Source organism: Dermacentor albipictus, chromosome 2 (assembly GCF_038994185.2).
Source record: "Dermacentor albipictus isolate Rhodes 1998 colony chromosome 2, USDA_Dalb.pri_finalv2, whole genome shotgun sequence".
Taxonomy (NCBI): domain Eukaryota; kingdom Metazoa; phylum Arthropoda; class Arachnida; order Ixodida; family Ixodidae; genus Dermacentor; species Dermacentor albipictus.
The window spans coordinates 55,016,031-55,041,798 of NC_091822.1; the positions used below are offsets into that span (position 1 = coordinate 55,016,031).

The following is a 25,768-nucleotide window of genomic DNA, read 5'->3' on the forward strand; positions in this document are numbered from 1 at the left end:
TTGCTGCGAAGTGTCCAAATTGTTCCGGTGCTCACGACGCAACGTCAAGAGTGCCCAAAGATCAAGAAGGAAATGGGTATCCTAAAGAAGATGGGTAGAGATAATTCCACGCACAGAGAAGCGGCAAGGGCTATCCGCCACCGCAGACGTCGTTCACGACACCGACATCAAAGGGACCGCAGCCCTCCTCGCGTTGGAGAAACGACAGCTCAAGTGCAGCATCCACCCCCTCCTCGTCTCAGGAATGAAGAAGCACGTGCCTCAAAGCCTTTGTATGCCGCGAAAGTACAAGGCGACTCATCATCGGCACCAAACACATCGGAGACTCAGTGGCCCTCGTTACTATCCAGGCCTGCGGGAACGCCCTTATGCACCGCTCCTACATGCACTGAAGAAAATGAAAAGATGCATGACATTGACGTCACGAGTATGTTGAAAAATTTGATGGGCTCCATGCGCAGGATTCTTTCCGGCTTAAATACCCCGGCTGCCGAGGCTGCCGAGGCTGCCGCAGCTACTTGAAGTCTTGGAACCACTGCTAGTGGTTCTTCACTAAGCAAGTATGGCGATAATGTTTGAATAACGGATGCGTCAATCGCTTGTTATGCAATGGAATGCTCGAGGTCTGCGTGGTCGTTTGTCGGATTTCCGACAGCGGGTACTTAAATACCAATTTCCAGTTATTGTTATCTGTGAACCTAATATAGATTCTTCTTTCCGTATTTCTGGATATGTCCAGATGTGGTCTCGTAACGACCAAACCTCGAGCAAAGTATTAGTTTGTATACGTCACGACCTGATGTATTTCAGACATGACGTCCCATCGCATACTACTAATGATTGCGTATGCCTCGCCATAAAGCACAGATGTTGCACGGTTACAGTGACTGGAGGATATATCCACCCAAGAGCGAGGATCGATTGCTCGCACCTGATGTCTCTGCTGCAATCATCGCAAGGTCCTCATATTGTGATTGGTGACTTTAACGCGCACCATCCTCTGTGGGGTAGCACTTCGATGAATTCTCGTGGCAAATATTTGGCCGACTTTATGTGTAGTCAGGGACTAAATGTGCTCAATGACGGGTCTGCTACATTTATTCGTGGCACGTCCTACAGCAGTTGTCTTGACCTAACGTTTGTATCAAGGAGCCGTCTGTCTTCAGCATCTTGGTCGACGGATCTAGAGACTCATGGTAGTGACCACATCCCCACTTACGTTCACTTTAGCTGTTTTCGCCGTTCAGCCTCACGTTGCATTCGTCAAACAGACTGGATTTCATTTAAGACCTTTGTCGGCACTGCCTGTCAGAGCATGACATCTCCATCCGAAATAGAGGACATCATTGCCTCTACCCAGCGGGACAAAACTAAAGAAGTCAGCATACCGAGGCACATATCATCGGTCGACATACAATATGAGGGCCTTCGTGCGATTCGTCGCCGCGCGGAACGGTGATACAGAACAAAGTCACCGTCAGATCTTTCGAGCAGTCGCCGAGCTCAACGACATGTTCTTCGACATCTGGAGAAGCTTGACAAACAGCGTTGGAGGGCTTTCTGTGGATCCCTAGATCTAAGACAGCCTCCATCTAAGATCTGGCGAGTCATACGAAGTCTCCAGGCAACTCCACAACAAAGACACCCATTCCGTGCGGTCGCTCTACATCAACGCCGGACCGAATTGGAGATAGCAGAGGACTACTGTAAACTCATTGAGGGCGCATCTAATGCAGTGACTTCATCCCTTGTCACCATCGCACCCCCGTCACCTGATGAGCGACTCGAAGTACCGTTTACGATGCAAGAGCTTGACGCTGCGCTTTCGGTTTCTCGACGCTCATCGGCACCAGGACCAGACGGAATCACCTACGCTGCACCCTGCCATCTTGGCAGCGAATCACGACGTCTTCTCCTATCTTTTTATAATACGACGTGGGAGACAGGAAATGTTCCAGATTGTTGGAACTGCAGTCGCGTTGTAGCGCTGCTTAAACCGGGAAAGTGCCCTAACGAGCTTTCCTCCTACAGACCGATTGCCTCAGCCAGTTGCGCCGGCAAAGTAATGGAAATATTGTTCTTGTCAAGACTGTAATGGTTTCCAGAGAGAAATAATTGCTTTCCTGATATTATGCACGGATTTAGAAGAGGCCGTTCTTCGATTGACGGAGTTAACGACTTGGTCTCCACTGTTGAACAGGAAAGAAGTCGCCGTCGGTTAGTTGGAGCTGTTTTTCTGGATATTAAGAGTGCATACGACAATGTACTCCATTATGCAATCCTTGATGCAGTGGAAGATTTAGACATCGGTGGCCGACTATATGCATGGATTGTTAGCTATTTCAGTGGCCGCACGGTGTATATGTCAAGTGATGGCGACACCGGGCAGTACCATATGCATCGAGGTGTTCAACAAGGGGGAGTTCTCAGTCCAACTCTTTTCAATGTTGCATTGATTGGGCGTGCATCCGAACTTCCTAGCACGGTGAAGATTAGCACCTATGCCGACGTCATATGCATATGGGCATCTGGAGCCACCCTTCCCCAAATGCGTGCTAGGCTTCAACGTGCAGTGACAATCACAACTAAGTATCTTCGGCGTCAAGGTCTCCAACTCTCAACAGAAAAAAATGTTCCGTGATTACATCCACGCGAAAACGAATGACCAGGTATCCGATAATTGTTAACGGCGTAGCGATACCTACGGTTACACACCACAGATTCCTTCGCTTAGTCATAGACCGGCGATTATCTTGGTCAAGACAGGTCGCCGCACTGAAGTCAATGCTGAAGAGTTCTGTTCACGTCCTTCGCGTCGTGGCAGGAACAAGATGGGGCCCCTCGGAGTCGTCATTACTCCAATTGTACCAGCACTATTCGTAGAGTACATTCAGGCGCTCTCAAGCATGGGACTTAGCTGTGTGCGCGCGCTGGAGAGCATTCAAGCTCAAGCATTGCGCACATGTTTGGGCCTCCCACGATGCACGTCAACCAATGGAACAATATCGGAAGCTCGCGCGTGTCCTATTCGGGTATACTTGCTCTGCGAGCCTCTTCGAATGTACCTTCGCGTGTTGACCCTACACAGGCACCATCCCCTGTCATCGCTCCCTACCACACATCCAGGTTCCAGCTTTTCAAGGACGATATCGCTCCATCAGAGTGTTTTGCCGTCAAGATTTTCTCCCGACTGTATTCCGTGAATACCCCCGTGGTTTCTGCCTAAACCTGTCGTTACATTGCAGATCCCTGTAATTACTAAAAAGTCATTCGCTGCATCTACTGACCTCAGGCAACTCACCCTGTTGCACATTTCTACAGAATACGGAGATACTGTACACGTTTACACCGATGGCTCGGTCACACCATATGCCTCCACTGCAGCCTTCGTCATTCCACATATGATCATCGCTCAGTGGTTTAAACTAGACCATAGCTCAACATCAACTGTCGCAGAACTTGTTGCTATCCGGGAGGCACTTCGATTTCTCTCCGAGGAGCCTCCTCACGCATGGACGATATTCTGCGATTGCAAGCCAGCTCTTAAAACGATTGACTGTGTCCTCAGACGGGGCCCGTAATATTCCATGGCTATAGAAATTACAGAGTCTCGACCACGCAACTAGAAATGGCCACAATGTCACGTTTCAGTGGATACCCTCACACTGTGGCGTGATGGGAAACGAACAGGCAGACGCTGAAGCGAAAACTGCTTTAGATAGTGCTTGTGAAGTACGCATTCCGTTCTCACGAACAGACACAAACGCCCTACTTCGTCGCGTAAACCGCAACTCTACGTTGGAACACTGGACCCAACCAGATCGACGACACAAGCGATTACACAAATGGGACCAAGAAATGAAATTTCGTATGCTTCACAAGTTCAAAAGACGCCACACGAGCATGGTGTACCAGATTGGTGCACATTCACCAACCGTTATAGACATATAATAGGTGCCAGTGATACTAGCCCAAACTGTGAATGCTGTGAGGTGCCAGAAACACTTGAACATATATTTTGCGTGTGTCCCGCGTACGCGCAAGAACGACAGCAACTTGGCTCTTCCATTGCAAAGATCCATGAGAGACCGCTATTGGACGAGTTTCTTTTAGGTCCTTGGCCTAATGCAACCAGCGCAGCCCTGGTAACAAGAGTCGCTATAGCTTTTCTCCAAGCCACTGGGCTGGACGCACGGCTTTAGAGATACACAACTCTGAATTTGTATATACGCATCTCTTCCTTATACCATCATCATTCATCAGCCTTTTCCCTCCCTGTCCCTTTTCCCCAGAGTGAGTAGCAAGCCAAAGCAAGTTATAGCCCAGGCCGACCTCTCTGCCTTTCTGTAAATAAATTTCTCTCTTCTGAAGTGATGCGCCAGGGTTAAAAACAGGCCTCTACATGCATCAACCAAACTCGGGGATTCTTGGGCTACAACTTGCGAAGCTGAAGTTCTGCGGCGATGGCAGCATATGTAATCGTGGCGTCGTCTCTCTCAGCAGGAGTAGAACCAGCGTCATCCATGGCTAGTGTTAAAAAAAGAAACGTAAATGTCCTGGGTCACTACTTGATGGGAGCTCGGTTTAACGGAGTCAAGGAATAAACGCTTTGACAGCTTGAGAACGGAGAGACCTGTCTTTATTAAAAAAATTGGCAGTGGCCTAGCTCGGCTATGCTAGGATATATGTAGCGAAAGCTAAGGCGTAGCTTGTTTAGCTTTGGTTAATCTTGATTGCAAGTCCAGGTTAGTCTGGTTGTCTAGCTATGTTGCGGCGTTTAGCCAGTCGTTCGGCGCGCTGTTCGTCTGTTTCCTGGGTGATTAGTTTCCTCTTCATCTCGTTCCGATGTCGATTCCAGGCCTCCTGCTTAGCAGAATTGTCGCCGTCCATACTGCCGCGTCAACTGTGGTTGCTGCGCTCGAGAGCTCTCCTTTTCAATCCTCCCACATGTTATCAGGCATGCGACGCAGCTGGCGCAGTGATCGGAGGCGAGCGCAACGATGAGGAACGCGGTGTGACGAGGAATGCGGTGTGATGTCATGTGCCTCCTCGGAGCACGGCCACGGCGAAATTGCAAGTTCGCGGCCAGTAATCTATGCACCATGAACCAATTAGCCCAGCAACAAGTTTTATGGATCAGTCAGCTCTGACCGAGGTTGCGCGGCATGCATTCTGCACATCAAGCGCATATCTCACTGTGGTGGTGGTGCAGGCACACACCTTGTACGAACATTAGTAAATGCAACGTTAACATCGAGGGCGTGCTATGGCACGCGCTGCTATCAACTGCCAAAGGGACAGAAAGCCAAACTTGAAAGTTAGCACAGGGATGCCATCCGCGTCTTCACCGCAATACCTAAACATACCCGCGTAGAACTGCACAGGTGTGCCAACTTTCAAACACTTGAAATTGTAAACGCTTGCAACCAGGGACATGATGTGAGAAGAGGATGTAAAAAAGAGGGCTAGAATTGCGGCGCGACGAGAAGCAACTCTCCTAGGCAAAATGCGTCCCATCTCGCGTGCCACCATGGGTTGTTGTTAAAACTTTTATTAAAATAACCGTAAGAAGTCACCATGGGAAGACGTATGCGCATGCCCGCCGAAGCTGTTGCCCAGAGCCACCAGTAAGGAGGGCCACAGCCAGGAGAGAACAAGTAAGGCTAAGGGCGGTGCGCGTCAACGGATTGTTATCCACACTTGCATGGCGCGGGACAAAACCTCAGAAGTGGCAGCGCACGCGGCAATGCTGACCTATGATGGAAACGTAAAGCAAGAAACAACTATGCTCGTTCTGTACAGATGTTGACGAGCCTTGCCGAGCTCGAACTACGGGCGATCAAGATCACGCTTAAACGATGAGAGTCGTCCATATACCCTCTGGCGAGAGAGTTATGTGTACACAGACTACACGGACGCGCTGAGAATATTATCCGGTTTACGAAGCACAGGCACGACTCCATAATCCGTCAAGTACCTCCGAAAGATAGCAGAAAAAAAAAACTGGGACTCGGGTTTCGGTGGACAGGGTATCCACGCGGGCAACCAAGGCAAGGAGGCAGCCCATGCGCTGACGAGCGAGTTGATGCATTGTCCCTCTTCTGGTGCAGTCCGAAGCCTACCTGCTCCCTCGTCAGCAGAGAGATCCAGATCGTGAGCAGGCTATAGCATTTGCCGCGCGACGCAAGAGGATACGGGAGAAAATCGCACTTAACGAACATCCGTTACCGAAAAGCCTCCCGAGATGCGCGCACGCTACCAATGCCCGCAGCGGCTTTGCGCTCACTGAAAACGCGCTCGAGAAATGGTGTCCTTACATACCAACTTGTCGCAATCAACGCATGCAATTGCAGCCATTGAGCGTAAAAGGCTCGACGTGCCAAGGAGGACACCGGTCTACTATACGCCACATGCTGTGGTGTTGTCCAGGACTGCAAGACGCCCATAACCGCCGTCGTAGCACTGCAAGAACTCTGTAGAAGTCGGCCTATCCGCGCGCGGCGATGGCCAGGGCTACCCTGCAATCCCTGTGGGGCTTCATTCTGCAGAGTGGCGTGGCCGGCAGTATCTATTATGGGACGAGGAGAGACTTCGCCGCCGGGGTCATTGACTCGTCTTCGGCGGCCGCGATGGTGGGGTTCACTCCCGCCCCTCCTCTTATACCCATCCCATCTTCTAGCGTAGGCAAGAGCGTCATCTCACTTGGAACAAAGTTCATTCATTCGTTCATTGAGCTAGTTTCTTTTTTAGTTTGCTTTTATTGTCCCTTTGAGATCTGGTGCTTCCAATATATGGGATAGTTTGTATTGCGTGCAATAAACACCGTATCTGAATACGTCATTGGCTGCATCAATCGCTGCGCGTCATGTGTGGGTGAAGAAGCGACGCGCTTGGCGTTCCGCGGGGCGAATCTAGACGCCGTGCTCGCCGTCAGCGCCAGCGACCAGGTCACTGGCGTTGAGTCCGTAGTCGGCCACCTCGACCGGTATCGTCCAGCCGAGCAGCAGGCTGCCCAACGTGTTGGCTCCGAGCACGAGCGCCAGCATGGCCGACACCTTCGTCAGGATACCTGGCAGTACCTGCGGCCGGTGTGGCGTTGAGCCATGTGAACAGGAGCACTTAGGCGCGTCTTAAATGTGTGACCATTTTTCATCAACAAGGAGGTGCGGTGGACTAGTTGGGCCTACTCAAAAAACACGCGAGAAAGTCCAAGCCAAGGCAGCAACAATACAGTAACATTTTTCGTTGCTAAGGCAACAGGTTCTCAAACTCCTGAACTGCGAACCAAAAAACAAAGAGAGAAAGAACAGTGGTGAACGTGCTACGCAATCGAAAAGAACACGATGGGACAAAACTGGAATTCGCAACTCATATTTTATTACGAAAAATGGACATACGGTGGTTTTCAGTTATAATTGTAGTCCTTGAGCTAGATTATTCCTAAAAGCGGAAATTACTTGCACGAGAAACAAAGACACATTCATCTAACGAAACAAACATAACTAGTTAAGTTAATGATTAGTTACTTTACGGCACATTTTGCAATTTACGATTGTGGCCGGGGAGCTTGCAAGGCGTATCCGATTGGAATGAATTTCCAGAACGGCACCTGTTTGGAGATATCCGCCATCAAACTTGCGGCAAAAATGCACTATTGTTCCACTGACTTTTACAGCAAAGCTGTATATGGCTGCGGTTTCGTGTATTTTTCGTCTGCGTCAACAAAAACCATCCTCAAGGGGTCATACTCCCTGTAAGCACTCGTACCCACGTAAGCAAGGAAAAAAATGCAATGGCTCACAGCCCTGTAAAGCAGAGGCTACAGGCACTCAGCAAAGTGAAACGAACAGTGCTTACATTCTTTCTCATCACGCATACAACATAGAGAACAGCATGTCGAAAACTGTCATCATTTAATTAATGGCTTATACGCAATGGCTCGTAGCCCCATAAAGTTAATGGCTACAAAACATGTATGTACATTTCTCCTCTTTACTCGCACGATGAGAATGCCAGAGACTGTGGCGATGGATGTCTGTGTCGCACAAACGAAAGACGGAATTGTGATATACATTTGTGTATACATCTCCACTCGAGCGATATCGAGAAGTTCATGCCCAGGAACGTTGCATGGGTTAGCCGTGATGACACTTCCCCTTTGATCATCGTTGCAGACTTCACTGTGGACATTTCAAGACCAATCAAGAAATGGTTCGCTCAGTTTGTGGTAGAAAAGTTTGGTTGGGTGTGCCAGACCAATCCAAGTCTCTCAACTACTCAACAACGGTTGTGTATAGATTTAACTTTGAACACAGTTCTGTCTAAGGTTGTAACCGAACCAATCAGTGTATACCGCAGTAATCACAAAGCTGTCGCCACTGCCATTACCAAATGATGAAAATAAATACATTTACCCTTGTCTAACCCCGTGTCATGTGCTATAGCTTCGCTGGTCATCCACCTTTACAGAGTGGAATAGCTAATTTTTTGTGTATATTTCCCTAAACTTGAATAAAAGCGTCATACTTACTACTCCGTTCGTTACGACGCCTTGGCACTTACACCTGTATCCAGCAGCAGTGGTTCGAAAGAATCGTTTCAGATTTTTTAATAAAGCGCTCTTTTATGCATCGAAGAACAAAAGTAACTGTAACGGCCACGTATTGCGTCTCACACTTTGGGAAATACAGGGAAAACACTGGGAAAACGGGAGATGGAAATTCAAGACGATGAGCAAAACGAGAACAAGGTAAAAGTGAGAGCCAGCGTTTCGACAAGTGGACTTACTTGCATATTTCAAGTCCATGTCGAAACGTTGGCTGCCGCTTACGTTTTTCTCGTCACTTTGGGAAACAATATCTCAAAGCTGTTGTCGTCTTTGAAATTAATTTCAAATGAATAGACCTTGCAAGCTAACCGGATATAATCCGTAAATTGTAATATGTGGTGTAAATCAATTAGGAAGCTAGGAAAAGTTTGTAACTTGGTTGAATATGTGTTTCGATTTCTCGTGCTAGTAATGTCTGCCTCTACGAGTAATCCAGCTCGAGAACGACAATTACGCCAGCCGCCGTAAGGGATCTTGAAAATTTCCGTAAAACTCCGCACATAGCTCCATCAAAGGGATAACATTAAGGCCGAGAATGTCGAACACAAGACCAAAAAAATACCTAAAGATTATGCAGATTGAACGCGCGTGTTACAGTTTATGTGAAGCGGTTAATGAAATGCTATAAATTCGCCCTGCGTCATTGGCATAAAGGAAACTATAGCGCATGCGCATGCGCACTCGTGCTACGCAATGTGTCAACTCTTAATGACGCCGTGTTTTTCATTCCTCATTTATTCCAAGTGTTCCGGCCGCTTCATGCTGGATACCCCGTTGTGGGTACGAGCCATATAGCCTGGAAACTATGGTCACGTTGAACCCGCTGTGATCATCCCAAACAGTTGGGTGGTGCTGGCACGAGCGAAATATGCGTGCAATTGTTTTCCGAATCGGCCATATATAGAAACGGGCGGTTGTGCTGGAGGACGGATGTTCGAATACCGCTGGCGGCCGCGCTTCTTTATCGTCTTTTAAAGAGCGAGGAGGACTTTACTCGGCAAGAAGCGGACCTGCGACCAACCTACGGACTCCAGGTGAAACCACGGAGTGGTAAGCAAAGAAAGCTTCGTTAAAAAATACTAACAAATTAATTACGATTACTCTCCGAAAAAGGCACATGGACAATAAATGCGTAACAAAATAGGAGGAAAAAAAATGTAGACGACGCTAACTCTCGTCGTGTTCTTTTCCTTTGTTCACTGTCTTATCTTTTTTTTATGCACGCACCAAGTGGCCCATGTTCTGTAGGACTGATAAAATTCAGTGCGCCTTGCCGCAGGGCCGCGGCCTGCCGAAGAATTCCACTATTGTATTTGGTCGCGTGCGATCACGAGCGAATGTGCCCTTCAGCATAGCATAAGGGTGTGCGAATCGTTTCTGTCGAAACACTGAGGCGATCCGTTCGTTTTCAGCATACGCAGTCTTTAAGCGCCGGTGCGCGCGAGTGTTCCCAGACTGCGTCCCTATTCCTTATATGCTTCGCAACCTTTCGCGCGCCGTTTTACAAACCTTTGCGCGCCGCTTTGGGACTGCTCGAACGTGACGATTGCGTATCCTTTGCTTAAAATTGGAATTAAATTCTGGGATTTTTATGTACCAAAACCACAATCTCGCTATAACGCACGCTGTACTGGGCGACTCCGGATTAATTTCGAACCAACGGTCACCTAACGGCCACTTAAATCTAAGCAGCACTAGCGTTCTTGCATTTCGCCTCGATCGAAGTGCGCCGTGAATCGAGCCCACAATCTCGTGCTTAAGAGCGCAAGGCCATACGCTAAACCACCACGGCGGGTTCCTTTGTTTAGTGCTCGACAAAAAAAGCAGGCACCTCATATTACCGGCTGCCTCTATTTTAGCGAGTTACGCACGCCGAGACCGTCCGGTGGAGAGCTGAAGTAAAGCAGGGAGGGAATAGTGCGAAGGGCCTTGTCAAAAATGATTCAGAAACTCCGTTGGAGTTGTCCATCCATCATCGTCACCATCATCATCATCATCATCCTGACTACGCCCACTGCAGTGCAAAGGCCTCTCCCATACTTCTCCAACTACCCCGGTCATGTACTAATTGTGGCCATGTCGTCCCTGCAAACTTCTTCATCTCATCCGCCCACCTAACTTTCTGCCGTCCCCTGCTACGCTTCCCTTCCCTTGGAATCCAGTCCGTAACCCTTAATGACCATCGGTTATCTTCCCTCCTCATTACATGTCCTGCCCATCCCATTTTTTTTCTTGATTTCAACTAAGATGTCATTAACTCGCGTTTGTTCCTTCACCCAATAAGCTCTTTTCTTATCCCAACGTTACACCTATCATTCTTCTTTCCATAGCTCGTTGCGTCGTCCTCAGTTTAAGTAGAACCCTTTTCGTAAGCCTCCAGGTTTCTGCCCCGTAGGTGAGTGCTGGTAAGACACAGCTGTCATACACTTTTCTCTTGAGGGAGTTGTGTAAGTATGACAAAGCATTGTGCCACTTGCTCATCTCCAACGCATACGACGCGCCGTATGTTGTGTACCGCGATTGACGAAGTAGTAGACGGTTCATTAAATGATTGGCTTTATTGGCATTGTTATCTGCTTTGGCTCTTAATCTGACCAGCATAAACCCACATCAACCGTTATCGGTCGTTATCAACCTTATCTGAACCAATCCGATCTTTAACAACCATTATCAGTCGCTGTCAACCTTATCGGACTCGATCCGGCCCCTTTCAGCCATTATCGTTCGTTATCAACGTCACTGGAATTGATCCGACCTTTATCAAGCCTTATCGATCGTTCTCAACCTTATTGTTCTGGATGCGACCCTTATCAACCACAATCGTTCGTTATCCGAATTGATCTGAGCATTATAAGCCCTTATCGCCCTTTGGCACCTTATTTATCCGCGTCAAACCATTATCAACCGCAATCAGACCCATATAACCCCTCATCACTCTTTATAATCCTTATCAACTCTATGAATGCTTATCTGTTCAGATATATTCGCCTTCTGCAAGCGTGGGTGTTTAGCCCAGTGGGTAAGACACTAGCTTCGGGGCGTGGAGCCGTAGATTGGAAACCCACCAACGCCAGCGTTCTTTCTTCGAATTGATTCTGTTTTCTTTCATGGAACGTACGGTGTTCCGCGTCACGGACGGACGGACCGACGGAGCGACGGACCGATTTCCTGGGTGGGTCCTCTAGGAATGCTTGCGCATTAAAATGTTGGCAGTTTCGCCCGAAGCTGAAGCATCGAAAGCAAGCTTTGTTTTGCAACAGCGCTCACAGACACGACGCAAAGACGGATAAGGCAGCGGGACAAGCGCGTCCGTACCGTGACGTCAGGTTTCAGGTTGGCCAGGTCGTGCACGATGGCCATGGTGACGGACGCCGTCGGCAGGATGACCCCGATGGACGAGGCGGCAGTCAGCGGCACCGCCAGGTAGGGCCACGGGCACTTGCGCTGCTGTGCCTGCGGCAGCGGAGCGCGTGCAACTTTTTTTTTTTTCGCAACGACTCGACACTACACAGAACGAGTTCGAGTGGAAAGACATGTGGCAGCGCTTATTTAATCGCACAATTAAACCACACGATTGAACTATTTCTTTATTCAGGAGGATAACGAAACGCACACTTGTTGTTACAGAATGAAGGCGCGGAGCGATGGTTAACCGCTGTTACTGTCGATAATGTAGAAGCAGAACACTGCTGTGTGTTGGACGTGTTGGTATCCGAACTTGGATGACATTTTAGAGCCAGTAGACGAGGACAGAAGGGAAACGTAGAAAACACGATTCGCTAACCTCAACTGGGAAAAAAATTCGTACATTAGGCACCATGCGCCATCGCGCCAATCCTGATAAAGGGTGTCATACACTGCTCCTTCCAAAAAGGCCGTCTCTTTATTGAGCAGGTCGACAGAGGCAGTGCTAACATGCTATTTGTGATATCGCGCGCGTCGTGGCATCTGCCTTTTGTCCTTGCCTTCTGGCTCGAGAACGTTATCCACAAAATAACATGTTCTTTCACAGGCAAGTATTCGATTCCACAACGCACTTTACACCTCATAAATGGTTTTCTTTTTATCTCTACCCATGAAGAGTTGGTAGAAAGCGAATCGACTGTTATTCTAATCGAAATTTCAGATGAGCCTCTCGATCCCTTTCTTATATCAGATAAACCGTTCCTCTTGTTCCTGCGTCTTTGAAGCACGCATCTTGGTCGTGTGCTTGAGCACATGAAATAGAATGGTTAGCTCCGTTGTCACGTCTATTGCAATGGCAGGATGAGCGCAACAGTTCGGAGTAAGCGTTTTGTCGGCTTAAAATCGGTCAAAGGTGGTTGGTTGCTAAAACCAAATGTAACGAAAACTTATACGATTACCGTTAACATTTTTGCAACCGCACTACCAACGCACCCTGTATACTTTGGTACCGTTATGTGGACGACAGAAGCCGTTACTCTCTCATTCGTGTGTCGCGTGTATAGGTGGCGCCGTCGTCATGCCACGCGTGACGCATTCGGAGTTAAATTTAGCCTCGTGCGCGGCGTTCCGAGAGGCGTGGCTCGGCAGTACGTCTGTCGATCCGAACGGGTGTGGTCGCGTTTGAGAGCGCTCACCGCGTCGTAGTAGGCATAATTTATCAAACTCGAGCTGGTGCTCATCGGAAATGATAAAGGGCTAGAAGTGTGCAATATGTTGCAAAAATTTCGCACTTGCTCGATTACGGCCCCTCCGCACGAGACACGTACGGTGCATAAATGGCGTGAAGAGATTCGGGCAGCCAGACAGAAGGATGTACAACCCTCCTGGCCACGTCCGGACATGTCCGTCTCCACAGCGATCTCAAGGACAGGGGTTTGAGGCAAGCGCAGTAGCCCCAGCCATCTACGAGTGGGACGGGCTCTAGCGGTGCAGGGCAATCCCGGGTGCCACCACTGTGTGTGCGTGTGGAGGGGGGCGGGGGGTGGTAGGCTATGTTCTTACGCTACTGCCCAAACAGCCTCTGTAAAACAAACGGCCCACTACGAATAGGGAGTGAGCAGGATCGCAAAATTAAACCAAAGACCTTCACTGGTTGTAACATAAGTTGGGAATGTAAGCTTTCCGTAACCGTTAGTGAGGCGCGGCGTAAGCTTCCCTGGGCGAAATGCCGCCTTTTGCGTCCGCTTTATTTTGCGGAAAGAAAAACTGCTGAAGTTTGAAAGAGCGCGTCCAACTTTGTAGAACGTGCTGGCACTCGCCAGACAAAGGAGCGCGAGAAGTGGTTGGTGACGTGCCCTAGATCCTTCTTTTTTTTGTGCAGCCTCTAACTCGCAATGCACCAATGCTATTAAATATACTTGAAAAAAAAGTTTGAATAGAGGTATTGTGGTTTCACGTCGGAGACTGCGCAATACGTTCCTTTTTAATTAGTTTTATTGGGGCATTGTATTATATGCGTGTATATTATCGTGTTATTGTATGTCATTATTGTGGTATATATAGTAATACTGATGAAGAAATTGCGGTCACTGACCAAGTCAAGGTGAAAATCACACAGAGAAGTTTCGGGACCCGTACGGGTTCCTTGATCACACTAAAGGCGGGCAAGAGCCGCAAGTCGTTTTTATCCCAAAATTTGACGTAGAGAAAGGGTGTAGTTGGCAGGCAGATTTCCATCAGTCCTCTTGATACTGTTGTCCGTAGTTTGAATAAGTAGAGGTTATAACAAGAGTCGCGTCATCAGATTCTTTTTCTTAGCTATTACAGCAGCGTTTTCCCAATCGATGCGGTGACTGCGATTATCGGCGTGTTTGGCAAGGGCGTTCGAGGCTTTTTTCTTGTTGGAGACGGCCCTTTGGTGCTCTTTTAACCTGCTCGTGAATTTGCCGGTTTCGCCGATGCAACTGCAGCTGCAGTCTGCGCATGGTACCTCGTAGATGACACCGGGGTAATTCTTGCTTTCAAGCCGATACTTTACGTTAAGAAGCTGATTTCTCAGCTTGTTGGATGGCATGTGTGCTATTCTAAGATCGTATCTTGAGAATACGCGGCTAAGAGCTTCGCTGACGCCAGGCACATGTGGGACGCCAGCGCACTTCGTGAAGGACTTGCCTTGGGATGGAGGACACGAGCTTCCATTTTGTTAATAAACTTCTTGGGCTACCCGTTCCTGGATAATTCGTGACGAATTGTCTTCAGTTCGTTCTGCATTTCGTCGTCACTTGAGCAGATGCGTGTGGCCCGCGTCACGAGAGATGAGACGACGGATTGCTTGTGGCAAGCCGGGTGACATGAATTCGAGTTTAAGTATCGGCCGGTATGAGTCGACTTCTTATGCGCGGCAAATGAGAGTCTCGTTCCACTTCGCCGCACGAGGACGTCAAGGAAGGGGAGGCTGTTGTCACACTCGTATTCTGTGGTAAATTGTATGGCTGCTTCTGCTGAGTTGAGAAGACGCAGGAGGCGTGAAGCATCCTGCCTTTGCACAATGCAGAAGCAGTCGTCTACGGATGAAAACCTTTGGCGCGATGAATACACTTTAAGACAGTGCCTTTCAGTAGGTGCTGAAAGTGCCTAAATATAGGTGTTTATTGGAATCACCGAGGAATATTAGTGAAGCACAGTGACTTCAGTCAAGAGGCTCGAATGCGCCTGCTCTACACTCGCTGTTCGTTTCGAGGAGGTTCGAGCGCCGAGTCGAAGCACGGTTGTGACCACAGGGTATTTTTAAGTTCTGCAACACGTGACGCAGTAATCTTTCGTGTATATATATATATATATATATATATATATATATATATATATATATATACACACGACGGCGTACAAGTGGCGTGCTGTACACTCACCAGAATGGCCGCGGCGGGCAGCAGCAGAGCCACGGTTTGGTGCGCGCCCAGGAACTCCGTGAGCAGACAGGAGACACTGGTGAGCGCCAGCTGGATCACGACGGGCCTCTGACCGCCGAGGGAGTGGGCCAGCCGGACAGACGCCGTGCCGGCAGCTGGGGCGAAGCTCTGCGGGGGTTTAGGACCGAGCGGATCAGGCCAGGGTACGCATTTGTGCGGATGAGCGGATTTGTGCGGGTCAGGTGAAGCCTGTAGACACTGAGCATGTGCTGGTGGGCTAGTTGGTTAAGCATGATTACAAAGACGGCGCCGAATAAAACAACACACGAAGAAAGGAGACACGAGACAAGCACGTAGACGCACTGACAACTGAGTGTTTTATTTCTTGGTGTAGTAATATATAGCTGCTGTCAAGGATCAAAACAACAGGAATAAACAGGGCAGTCATCTGCATCGCACAAGGATGCAGATGCATGTAGACAGCTAAACGGCGGTCTATTGGAGTAATAGGAAGGCTGACAATGGCAGCTAGGAAACTTAGTCGACTGCGCCTGGAAGGTTATAGATTTTTGCTGAAAATATTGGGGAATGTGGGGACATGGCCTGAATTCGGTTGATGTAGAACAAGCGCAATTTGAAATAATTAAATTGTCGAAGGGCCCTCTTCCTCAGCCATATTGTGGACGAGTTAGATGGTTGACGTCACAAAAAACAGACATATCTCAAAGGGGACGGTTGGCAAAAGGAATCCGAGAACTAAGTCGATGACACCTGATTTCTTTTTCGTCCAGTATTCCTTTCAAGCTGTTTATTTTCTGCATACATAATTAGGTTCGTGTATAGCGATCGAAATGGTCGGATTTTGCGTTTATGACGTAGTCTGTGGTCGATTATTTGTATATGACCGCCATATTTAATTGTGGTGGCCAGAGTGTGCCAGCACAACGAGCCTCTATTAACATACGCCAACATGCATGGTCGCCCTGTCGGGTTCAAACGGCTCAATATACCGAAATACCTCTTAACTAAAGTAAAAAAAAAGTTGGAGAAGAAAACAGCTGACCTAGAAAACCGAAGCCGTAGACAAAATGTCGTGTTCTACGGTGTTGAGGGCATTTCCAAGTTTCAAACAGAGGACAAATCAGAGCATCTCCTTAAAGATATTTTTGTAAAACTAATCGGGGTATAGAACTGAAATAGCCTGAAAGGGCACACCGCGTGGGAAGTTACAACCGTATGGTAAAACAGCCACTAATTGCAAATTTTTCATCATTAAAGGATAAACAAATGATCCTATTGAACACCAAGTCAAAGATGTTCCTACACTGTCGACCAAGACTAATCAGCCGAAATGCGCGCTTTCAAAAAACAAGCATGGGGATACGCTAAAGTTAAGAAGGCGGAAGAAAATAGTAAAGTAATGTTGAATTCCAATGGCAGATCCAGATCAAGTTTTTCTGCTCTGTATGGAGCAATCCTATTCCAATGGCAGAATGGGAGCGTGAGCTGTGTGTTCCAATGGCAGATTGGGACCAGCCGCTGATCCCAGATTGCTCCGTGGAGCAAAAATATTTGCTCCGCCGAAATCGGCAGATTTGACCGGAAGTCCTTGTGACGTATTTCCTTCACCCGCCTCTGCTTACTGTCCCGGTCATCTGTTTCCGGTCGCGGGCAGCTATGGACGACATGGAAAACGTGGACGCCGCTTCGCGCCGTGCGATTTTGTTCGCGCTCCTAGACAGCTCCGACTCAGACAGTACAATTTCCAAGTCGAGTGATGATTCTTCTGACACGGACAGTGAAATGGGGTGGTGGGATGCGCTTCCAAGCGCTTGTTCCTATCTCTATTCTAGCGCCCTCTCACTTGATTTTCCTCTACTAAGTGCCCCCGCGGGAGCGCACGCATTCCCTTCGCAGATACGGTGTGAGCAGATGAGAGCGATCTCAGTCGGAGGGACGCGCTCCGTACGTGATCCGGCCGAGCGCTCGCGATCTACCATTGGAATTCCACATAAGGCTAAGCTTTAATAGGCTGCTCATAAAGGGGATGGGGGGGGGGGGGCTTTTCGTTGGGATACGGAAAAAGAAGAGGTTGTCCCACTCTCGAAGCCATGTCCCACAGATAAATGTGCAAGACAGGAAGACAAGGATCTAGTTGTCCTATTAGCTAACTGCAGGAGCATAGTAAATAATGTGGATGAAGTTATCGGTCTAATCCAATCTCTGAAAGAAGATATCATATTGGGCACCGAGTGCTGGCTGAACCCATAAATTACTGATTGTTAAGTATTTACGCGAGACTATGCAGTTTATCGCAAGGATAGGTTCCGCCTAGGCGGAGGCGTTACTCTGCTTTGTCATTCGACGCTACAATTTTGTGAACTGGATAGGGTTCATGGCGCTATTGTGGGGCAAAATTATTCAACGTCAACTAATAACTCCACGTTCGTTGGTGTGGTTGACCGACGCTGAACTCACATTCGGGCGTGTTACGGGATCTGTACGAAGCTTTTTCTGAAGCTTCTGGCGAAGCCATCTTACTTGGCGGGGATTTCAATCTGCCAAACCTGTGCCGGTGTGATAAATGTCATGACATTGGCAATTGTAGCACCGTAAATACCGAATTGAGAAAAATTCACCGACGATTAGGATTGTCCCCAATGCGAAATTTGAGCGCAGCTCTACATGTGTTTTCATTTAGAGATATATTGGCTAGCGCGCACAATTTGTCTCGTGTGGGACGTTGCAAAGGGAAGGAAGTCTGGCGCGACTGCCTTGCTAATCGGGAGATTGCGAGAGGAGGCGCATGGGTGACGCGTGGGCGCGATTCACAGCAGCCGCCGCAGACAAATCTGCGCTCATGCAGAGCATTGTTCCCATATATGGTAACGGTGGCGTCATCGGTGAACAGACGACCGGTCGCTACTCTGGCACCATTTCGTAGCCATCGTCGCCGCAAAGGCCATTTTGCCCCGCACTACGCTTTTCTTCTCACGCTTTCGCCATACCCTGCTCTTCCGCTTTCCGCCTCATGGTTCCGCTGCCCCCTCCTCCGAAGTGTTCCTCCTCGCGCTCTCTTCGCTAACGCCGTCTTTCATCACCCGCTGCGCTCCGGGTTCGCCCTTTCATCCTTCGATGTGCTCGTTCACTCGGTTACGCCGACGCTCGCCGCAGGAACAGGCGCCTAAGAGCTGCACTCTGAAGGGTTGTAGACAGATTTGGCCTATTGCAATACGTGGACGAGCCAACACGCGGAAATATTATTTAATATTCGCTGTTTTCTAGTTGACCTAACTTAGCTGTATCACAATCATATCAAGAACCACTCATCTGTAGTTGCTACAGTTAAAACCAAAAATCAGTGATCGATATTTAATGAGAATGGAAGAGTGTTCTTCTGCAACAAGGGATACCATCAAAGCATCACCGAGAAACCTTTTGACTACTTGCCAATTTTTGAATGACTAGCCGAGGAGAAGGGTTTACCAGTATTTTAGGGTTAACCTTCAAATGCATAGTGGATGAACTTACACACACGCACAACCTAACGTACATTCTCCCAACATAAAAAGCGTAAAAAGCCTTGGGTAAGGACCTACATCTTAAGATTATCTAAAAATAGAAAAAAAGTGCTTTAACAGTATAAGAGAACAAAGAGGGACGTTCATTGTGAGAAAATGGTGCACTCGACGCGGGAATATAAGATGAACAGTAAGATCGCAAAAGAAAACTAAAGCCTGAATGATAGATTGAACCCTAATAAAAATTAATGTTGCTTTTTCGTTCACATAAACTTGAGGGAATGTTGATTCAACATGTTTTCTGTGATGTATCAACAGATATTGAGCACGCACAATATCTGGCCAAAGATATAGGTTTGCCGTGAGCCGTTATGGAACGGCTATAGCATAAACGTGATAAAGCAAAATTCGAATTGTGTATCACCGTCTCTGGGACGAAGCAAATTACGGTCAAGCTTGTTTTTCCAGATAGTCAAGCATAAAGCTCTAATTATTAAAGAAATACGCATAAAAGAACCATCTTACATTTCGAAACGAAATGATCATGTTCTAAATATACCATACCGGCCCAGGATGCACCGGTTCTCCGACTCCTTTTTTCCGATCACCATCGCACATTGGAACAAACTGCCTAAAGTACGGGTGTGATGCGAACGTGTTAAAAGAAATTGAATTAGATTATGGGGTTTTACGTGCCAAAACCACTTTCTGATTACGAAACGCGCCATAGTGGGGGACTCCAGAAATCTGCACCACCTGGGGTTCCTTAACGTGCACCTAAATCTAAGTACAGGGGTGTTTTCGCATTTCGCCCGTGAACATGTTGGCTTGTTTATATCGATGTTGTAAACTCGCTGCTGGTTCGCCTAGGGCAATGCAGGATAATTCTTGAGTAAAGAACACGAAAAAAAAGAAACAAATATGGCGACTCATCGTGCACCGTCCCTCACCGGCCAGGCGGCGTGCGCGGCCAGCTGGCATCCGACAAGCAGCAGGGCGCCCCAGGGCAGTGTGCGCACCACACGCTCCACGGGCTCTGCGACTCGTCTGCCCAGCGCCCTCGGCTGCGTGAACACCGACATCCACCCTAGCAGCGGCACCAGCACCCCGTAGTCGGTCACCAGCTTCTCCTCCGACGTCCTGCATTATAGCGAGCAGAATATAAGCACACCTAGGAGAGCATCCTAACTTTTTCAAGTGTATGCACCACAGTCATCCACTGAACAGTCATCTTTACATGCCAGGCCGTTCGTTCCCTTCTTTAGGGCTTTTTCCACGCGCACAAGAGAGATGAAACTCTGCAGTCTGGGCCCATACCTTCCACCCATTACAAAAAATTCAGTGCCCTTCCGCTCTGTGAAGAAGGATGAACACCGAAGCTGTGCATGTGGGCCCCCTTAATGGTGAACTGCACCTCCATCGCGGGTCGGTCCGGCATTGTACTATCTTCGGGATCGGCCAGCGTACGGACGTCAGACTGTCGAGTTTTACAAGACGCCTAGCGCCACCTGCCGCTGCGAAGAGGCAGTAATTGAGTAGTGCCAAGCCCGACTCCCTTACTAAGTTGCCTATGCATCTAGCGATTGCGAAACAACGATTTAACTAGATATTGGTCCATATTGCAGTGTTCTGCGCATTTAACACCCAGACAGAAAGCTCTGAATTTCTCCGCTACTCGGACGCGTCACCGAACTGCCTAACGCGCTTGCTGGCTCACTCGTCAGACTGATCGCGGAAACTACGGCAACCTCGATAGCTCCGCACGCTACAAAGAAACGCCGCAATCGACGCTACTGTTGTGTTGTAAATTGCCATGAACGTGAAGGACTGAATAACAACGTTCAGTTTTACCGATTTCCAATGCGATCGTATGAAGGGGAAAGGCGAGAGCGCTGGATACGGGTAGTTCAACGTGTTGGGCAATCGAATTACTTGCATTCCCCACAATACAGCGACTCGCGTGAGAATGTGGGATAATGTTGTTCTGCTGTGATTGTGCTACGTGCGTAGCCCTGACGTAGTACCGTGGTAACCAAGCGAAACTCAAGAATCTGGAGCCGCCACTTCGTTGGCAACAGAAAAAACAACGTTGCGAACCACCCTGCGTATGTGCCGTCGACATTTCCACCTGTCAACAGACGTCCGCCTCCGCTTGACTCAACAAGTAGAACGGAGATATTTGACAGGTCAGTTTAACCAAACATTTGGTTCGTTTTTTAATTCAAAATACTGTTCTAGAGCATCGTTGTATCGCGAGCGCATATCTAGTTTTGGTATTTTATGTGTCCAGGTCCAGGTATTTATGCCCAGGTATTTTATGTATCCAGGTCTCCGAATACCTCCTGTAAACACGCTGTGAAAAGTATTGGAGAGATCGGGTGTATATATTTATATATATATGGACACGTGTACTTGTCTTTATCGGGCGACCACGTTTCGCCGCCGAACAAATGTTAACGCACAGCGCGGAACGCGCCTGCATGTATCCGAAGTTTCTGGGAAGTTATCGGTGCTTCTATCGGCTGTCTATTGTCGCCGAACCTTGTGTTATCTGATTTCATCGCGTGACGCGAATGGTGTACAACTTTGTGCAAGACACGCGGGTCCAAGCGATTAGTCTGGAACATTCGACGACTGCTGTATAAAAGCCGACGCGCTTGACTCGCTGATCAGATTTCGACGATCGCCGACCGCGTTCGCCGCTATCGTTGTGCTATAAGTGTAGCCTGTTTTGTGGGCACAGGTTCGCCCAATAAAAGTTAGTTTTGTCGTTCACAGTATTGCTACTGTGTTCTTAAACGTCACCACCACGTGACAATATATATAGACACTATAGACACACACAATATATATCGACAATATATTTCACACCCCAGAGGGCTGGCCTCGATTCCCACGCAGACCGAAACGTACGGAATTTTCTTTTCAAGGGCACTAATTTACTTACGAGTCTCCCTGATAAATTTGACGTCAATTAGAGTATTTCTTGATGTGGTTTTACTCTCTGCCGTCGGCTAGTTTTGGTACCATCATTCGGTCACGCCGCCGACTACAACGCCTGATTTTCGCGTACTAGCGCCTATAATGCTTTCGCATTAAAAGTGTAAGTGTCCCATTCATGTGGTGAAAACCTATGCGCACCCTTAATTTTAGTCTGGAACTGGTGCTGAACACTGGGCGTACGCATGGACTTTAACCACGCCGGGTTCATAACTGATCCCTCACGATCTGCCACCTGACCTGGCAGTCAACCCAGTCGCAAATGCACCGCTGTTTTCGTGCGTGCGCTCCATCTTTAAGTTGGCCAGACATGCGGCCGCAGGAGCTCGCTGCTTTCTGAGCAATTAAACTTCGTCGTTGCGTTAGCATTTATCTTGCTTTCTTAAGAAAGTACGCGCCCTCTCAACATGGATATATGTGCGCTAAGGACTGTGCTTCTACAAAAGGCTCACAAAAAGTACCATGTTCGCCCACCACCACCGCCTTCTTTTCCTGTGCTGGCAACATCTACGGTAACTATACCCTAGTGCTCTGCTGCGCGGGTACTCATTCGTTGCGACATGGATGCCTACTTAGATGTAGATGTCTTTCTTGACTGCACTATCTGCTCGCGACCAAGCAATGAATTTGCCGTACCACGCTCTTTACTGCGCTCCTATTCTCCTGCATATGCTGTCCTGGTGTTCAACCTATCAGACAGCCCGCTGCGCCTACACACTGGAACTGTGTTGGCGTCCGGGGTAGCCCTTCAGCCCTGCTCCGTCCTCGCAACATTACAACATTGTGCTTCTCCGGAGAATGGCGAGGACTCCGTCGACTAGAATGTGTACCATTTCGGCTCAAACTAGACGTCATCCGAGAAGTCCAATGTCCAAGTATTGCTGGCCAAAAGTGTAAAATATGTTAGAGCGTGGCTTCATATCTCGCACCTTCAGTCCTTCGTCGTCTCGAGTAGTTTTCATGAGAAAGGAGGAGGACACTACGCGATTTTGCGTAGACTGTCGCCGCGTAAGCAGCATTACCAGGCCGGATGCACACCCTCTTGCCCGCCTCGACGCCGCCTTAGATCGGCTTCACTGGGCCATTTTTTGCACTACACTCGACCTCCTCTCCGGCGACTTGGAGGTCGGGCTCGACAAGAACGGCACGGTAAAGAATGCTTTTATTACACCGGACGGCATGTACCATTTTAACCGCCTTCTTTTCGGGCTCTCTAATGCACCTGCAACGTTCCAGCGACTCACGGACCGACATTTGAAGTCGTCGATGGCGTTGGTGCACTTAGGTGACATAATTCTTTACGTTCCCACGCTTTCCCGAACACCAACGTCGTTTGGAGCTCGTCTTGCACACTCTGGATGGTGCTGGGCTCCGTATAAAGCCTTCAAAGTGTTTCTTCGGCTATTCAGAACTTACCTACTTGGGTCATGTTGCGAGTGCCCGCGGCATCAGCCCTGACCCTTCGAACCCACAAGCTTTAGCAAGCATTCCACCTCCTACAACGGCCAAAAATGTTGATTTTACCCTTCGTTTCCCACTTCCGCCGTTTCATCCCTGGTTTCACCGTTCGTGCTGCGCCCCTCAATGAACTTATGAAGAAAAATCGGGAGTGGCCCTGTGGCAACTCCACAGACACTCGCACACTATCAAGAGGACGCCCATAGCATCATCCACACTGACACTAGTGGTCAGGGCTTTGGCGCGGTTCTTCTACGATCCGACTCCGAAGGGAACGAGAAGCCCGTTGCCTATGCCAGTCGTCGCCTCAGTGAACCAGAGAGTCAGTACCACGATTCAGAACTTGAGTGCCTCGCAGAAGTGTGGGTCACTGAGAAGTTTCGGCCTTATATTTATGGAAAGGATTTTACTATTGTTACATACAAAGTAGCGCTGCGCTGGCTCCAAACAAGAAAAGACCTAAATGCCAAAGTTGCCCGGTGGGCCCTCAAACTTCAAGGCTAGAGCTTCACGGTCGTTCATCGTAGTGGTTCTTGTCACCAAGACGCCAACTACCTTTCACGCAACCCTGTCGTTACTAACTGCTGTGCGGCGGCATTTGCAGTACTTGATCTACGAGCAGCACAATCAAACGATACGGAAATCTGCGACGTCGTCCGGCGCCTCTCTGGTGATACCAGTACACCGAAGCGCCGCCTCGAATCCCTTTCAGGCAGACCGAGATTGGCATCCTTTATCATCGACGTACAGGAAGTGAACCGTACCTACCTGTGGTATCTGTGACCATGCGACCATCCATGCTTTTCATGTGTCACGACGCCCCCTTTGCTACCCACCTCGGTCAGGAGAAGACTCTGGCTCGCGGTAAGGAAATATCTTGGTGGTCTGTCGTGCGCGCCGATGTCTGCCTGTACGTGTCATCCTGCACCATTGGCCCTTAAAACCAATCTCCCCTCCTAACGAACTCTTAGATATCGAGAGCATTGATCATATGGACCCGTTTCCCTGCAGCAAGCATGGCAACAAATTTCTCATTGTGGCCACGGACTACCTAGCTAAGTGGGCAGAAGATAGAGCCGCCCTCATCCTGCAGCCGCTCATGTCGAGACCTTTATTAACGAGTGCCTCATATTCAGGCACGGCAGGCCGAAGTTGCTATTTCCGACCATGCCACGGCATTTATGTTGCGCGCTTTCAAAACTTTGTATCAACATGGAATACGACACGCTGCAGCGTCACCTCAACGTCCACAAACAAATTAACAGGTTAAACGCACCATAAAAGACATCATTTTATCCTACATCTGTCCCTCACACGACGACTGGGATGACTACGTCGTTGATGCGGTATTCGCTCTAAACACGTCCCAACAGGCAGTCACTGGCGCCACACCGTTTCAACTACTCGATGGGAGGACGCCAAGGTTACCGCAAGAACGCCTTCTTGGCTTCGACACGTCTCTGTAAGAACGCCCCGCAACAGTGGACTCGAGCGAGTCCCTGAGCCAGGCTTGCCTCCGAACTCGACTAGCAATACTGCACCCCCAAGCGCAATTCAATATGTCTTCTCAGCAAATTTGTGCTCGCTCTTTTCAACCGGGCGATTTATAGTTTGACGGGCACTGCGTTTACCTCGGCGCTGCGAAAAATTCTTACCCCGTTTTCCTAGCCCTTTCTGTGTCGTGGAAGCCCTGGGTCCTGTGTCGTTTCGTTTAGTCGCGATTACCGAACTTGATGACAATCGTCGCAAACGCATTTTTCCTACTCATGCCAGCCAGATAAAGCTTGAAGTCGCTCGTGAAACCTGTACTGAACTCCTGTCTTACTCCTGTGCGAACTCGAAGGGAGAGAGGGCGGCGAGTGTAACGGTAGCGAAGAACGCCCCAAGCAGAGAAGGACAACAGGAAGGATAGAGTAGCGGTGGGTCAGGGGAATGTCATCATCATCATAAGCAGCAGTAGCGGCGCCGGCTGCAGCGGCAGCAGCAGCCGCCGCCGCCGCCGTCCGTTTTATATCCACTGCAGGACGAAGGCCTCTCCCTGCAATCTCCAATTACCCTTGTCCTGTGGCAACCGATTCCAAATAGCGCCTGCGAATTTCTGAATTTCGCCAACCCACCTAGTCTTCTGCCGTCCTCGACTGGGCTTCCCTTCTCTTGGCACCCATTCTGTAACCCTAACGGGCCACCGGTTATCTAACCTACGCATTACATGACTTGCCCAGATCCATTTATTTCTCTTGATGTCAATTATAATATCGGCAATCCCTGTTCGCTCTCTGATCCATACCGTTACGCCTCCATAAAGCGATCCATAATGTTACCGAACGTAACGCCTAACATTATTCGTTCCATCGCTGTTTGCGCGG

At 48.8% G+C, this 25,768-nt stretch overlaps 1 protein-coding gene across 4 annotated transcripts in view; it reads right to left on the reverse strand.

The window, feature by feature from the left end:
- Nucleotides 1-6,714: 6,714 nt before the first annotated feature.
- LOC135901857 (Na(+)/citrate cotransporter-like) overlaps nucleotides 6,715-25,768 on the reverse strand; it is a 73,529-nt gene continuing 54,475 nt past the window's right edge. For 2 of the 4 annotated variants that reach the window (XM_065431692.1, XM_065431691.2), the window contains exons 11-14: nucleotides 19,895-20,084; nucleotides 15,424-15,591; nucleotides 11,924-12,061; nucleotides 6,715-7,079 (exon numbers count right to left, since the gene is read on the reverse strand). In XM_065431692.1, the coding sequence (XP_065287764.1) occupies nucleotides 6,912-7,079; nucleotides 11,924-12,061; nucleotides 15,424-15,591; nucleotides 19,895-20,084 (664 nt within the window). In that variant the 3' untranslated portion in view covers nucleotides 6,715-6,911. The remainder of the gene's footprint in view (nucleotides 7,080-11,923; nucleotides 12,062-15,423; nucleotides 15,592-19,894; nucleotides 20,085-25,768) is intronic. The other 2 variants (XM_065431693.1, XM_065431690.1) reach the window with 1 other exon arrangement.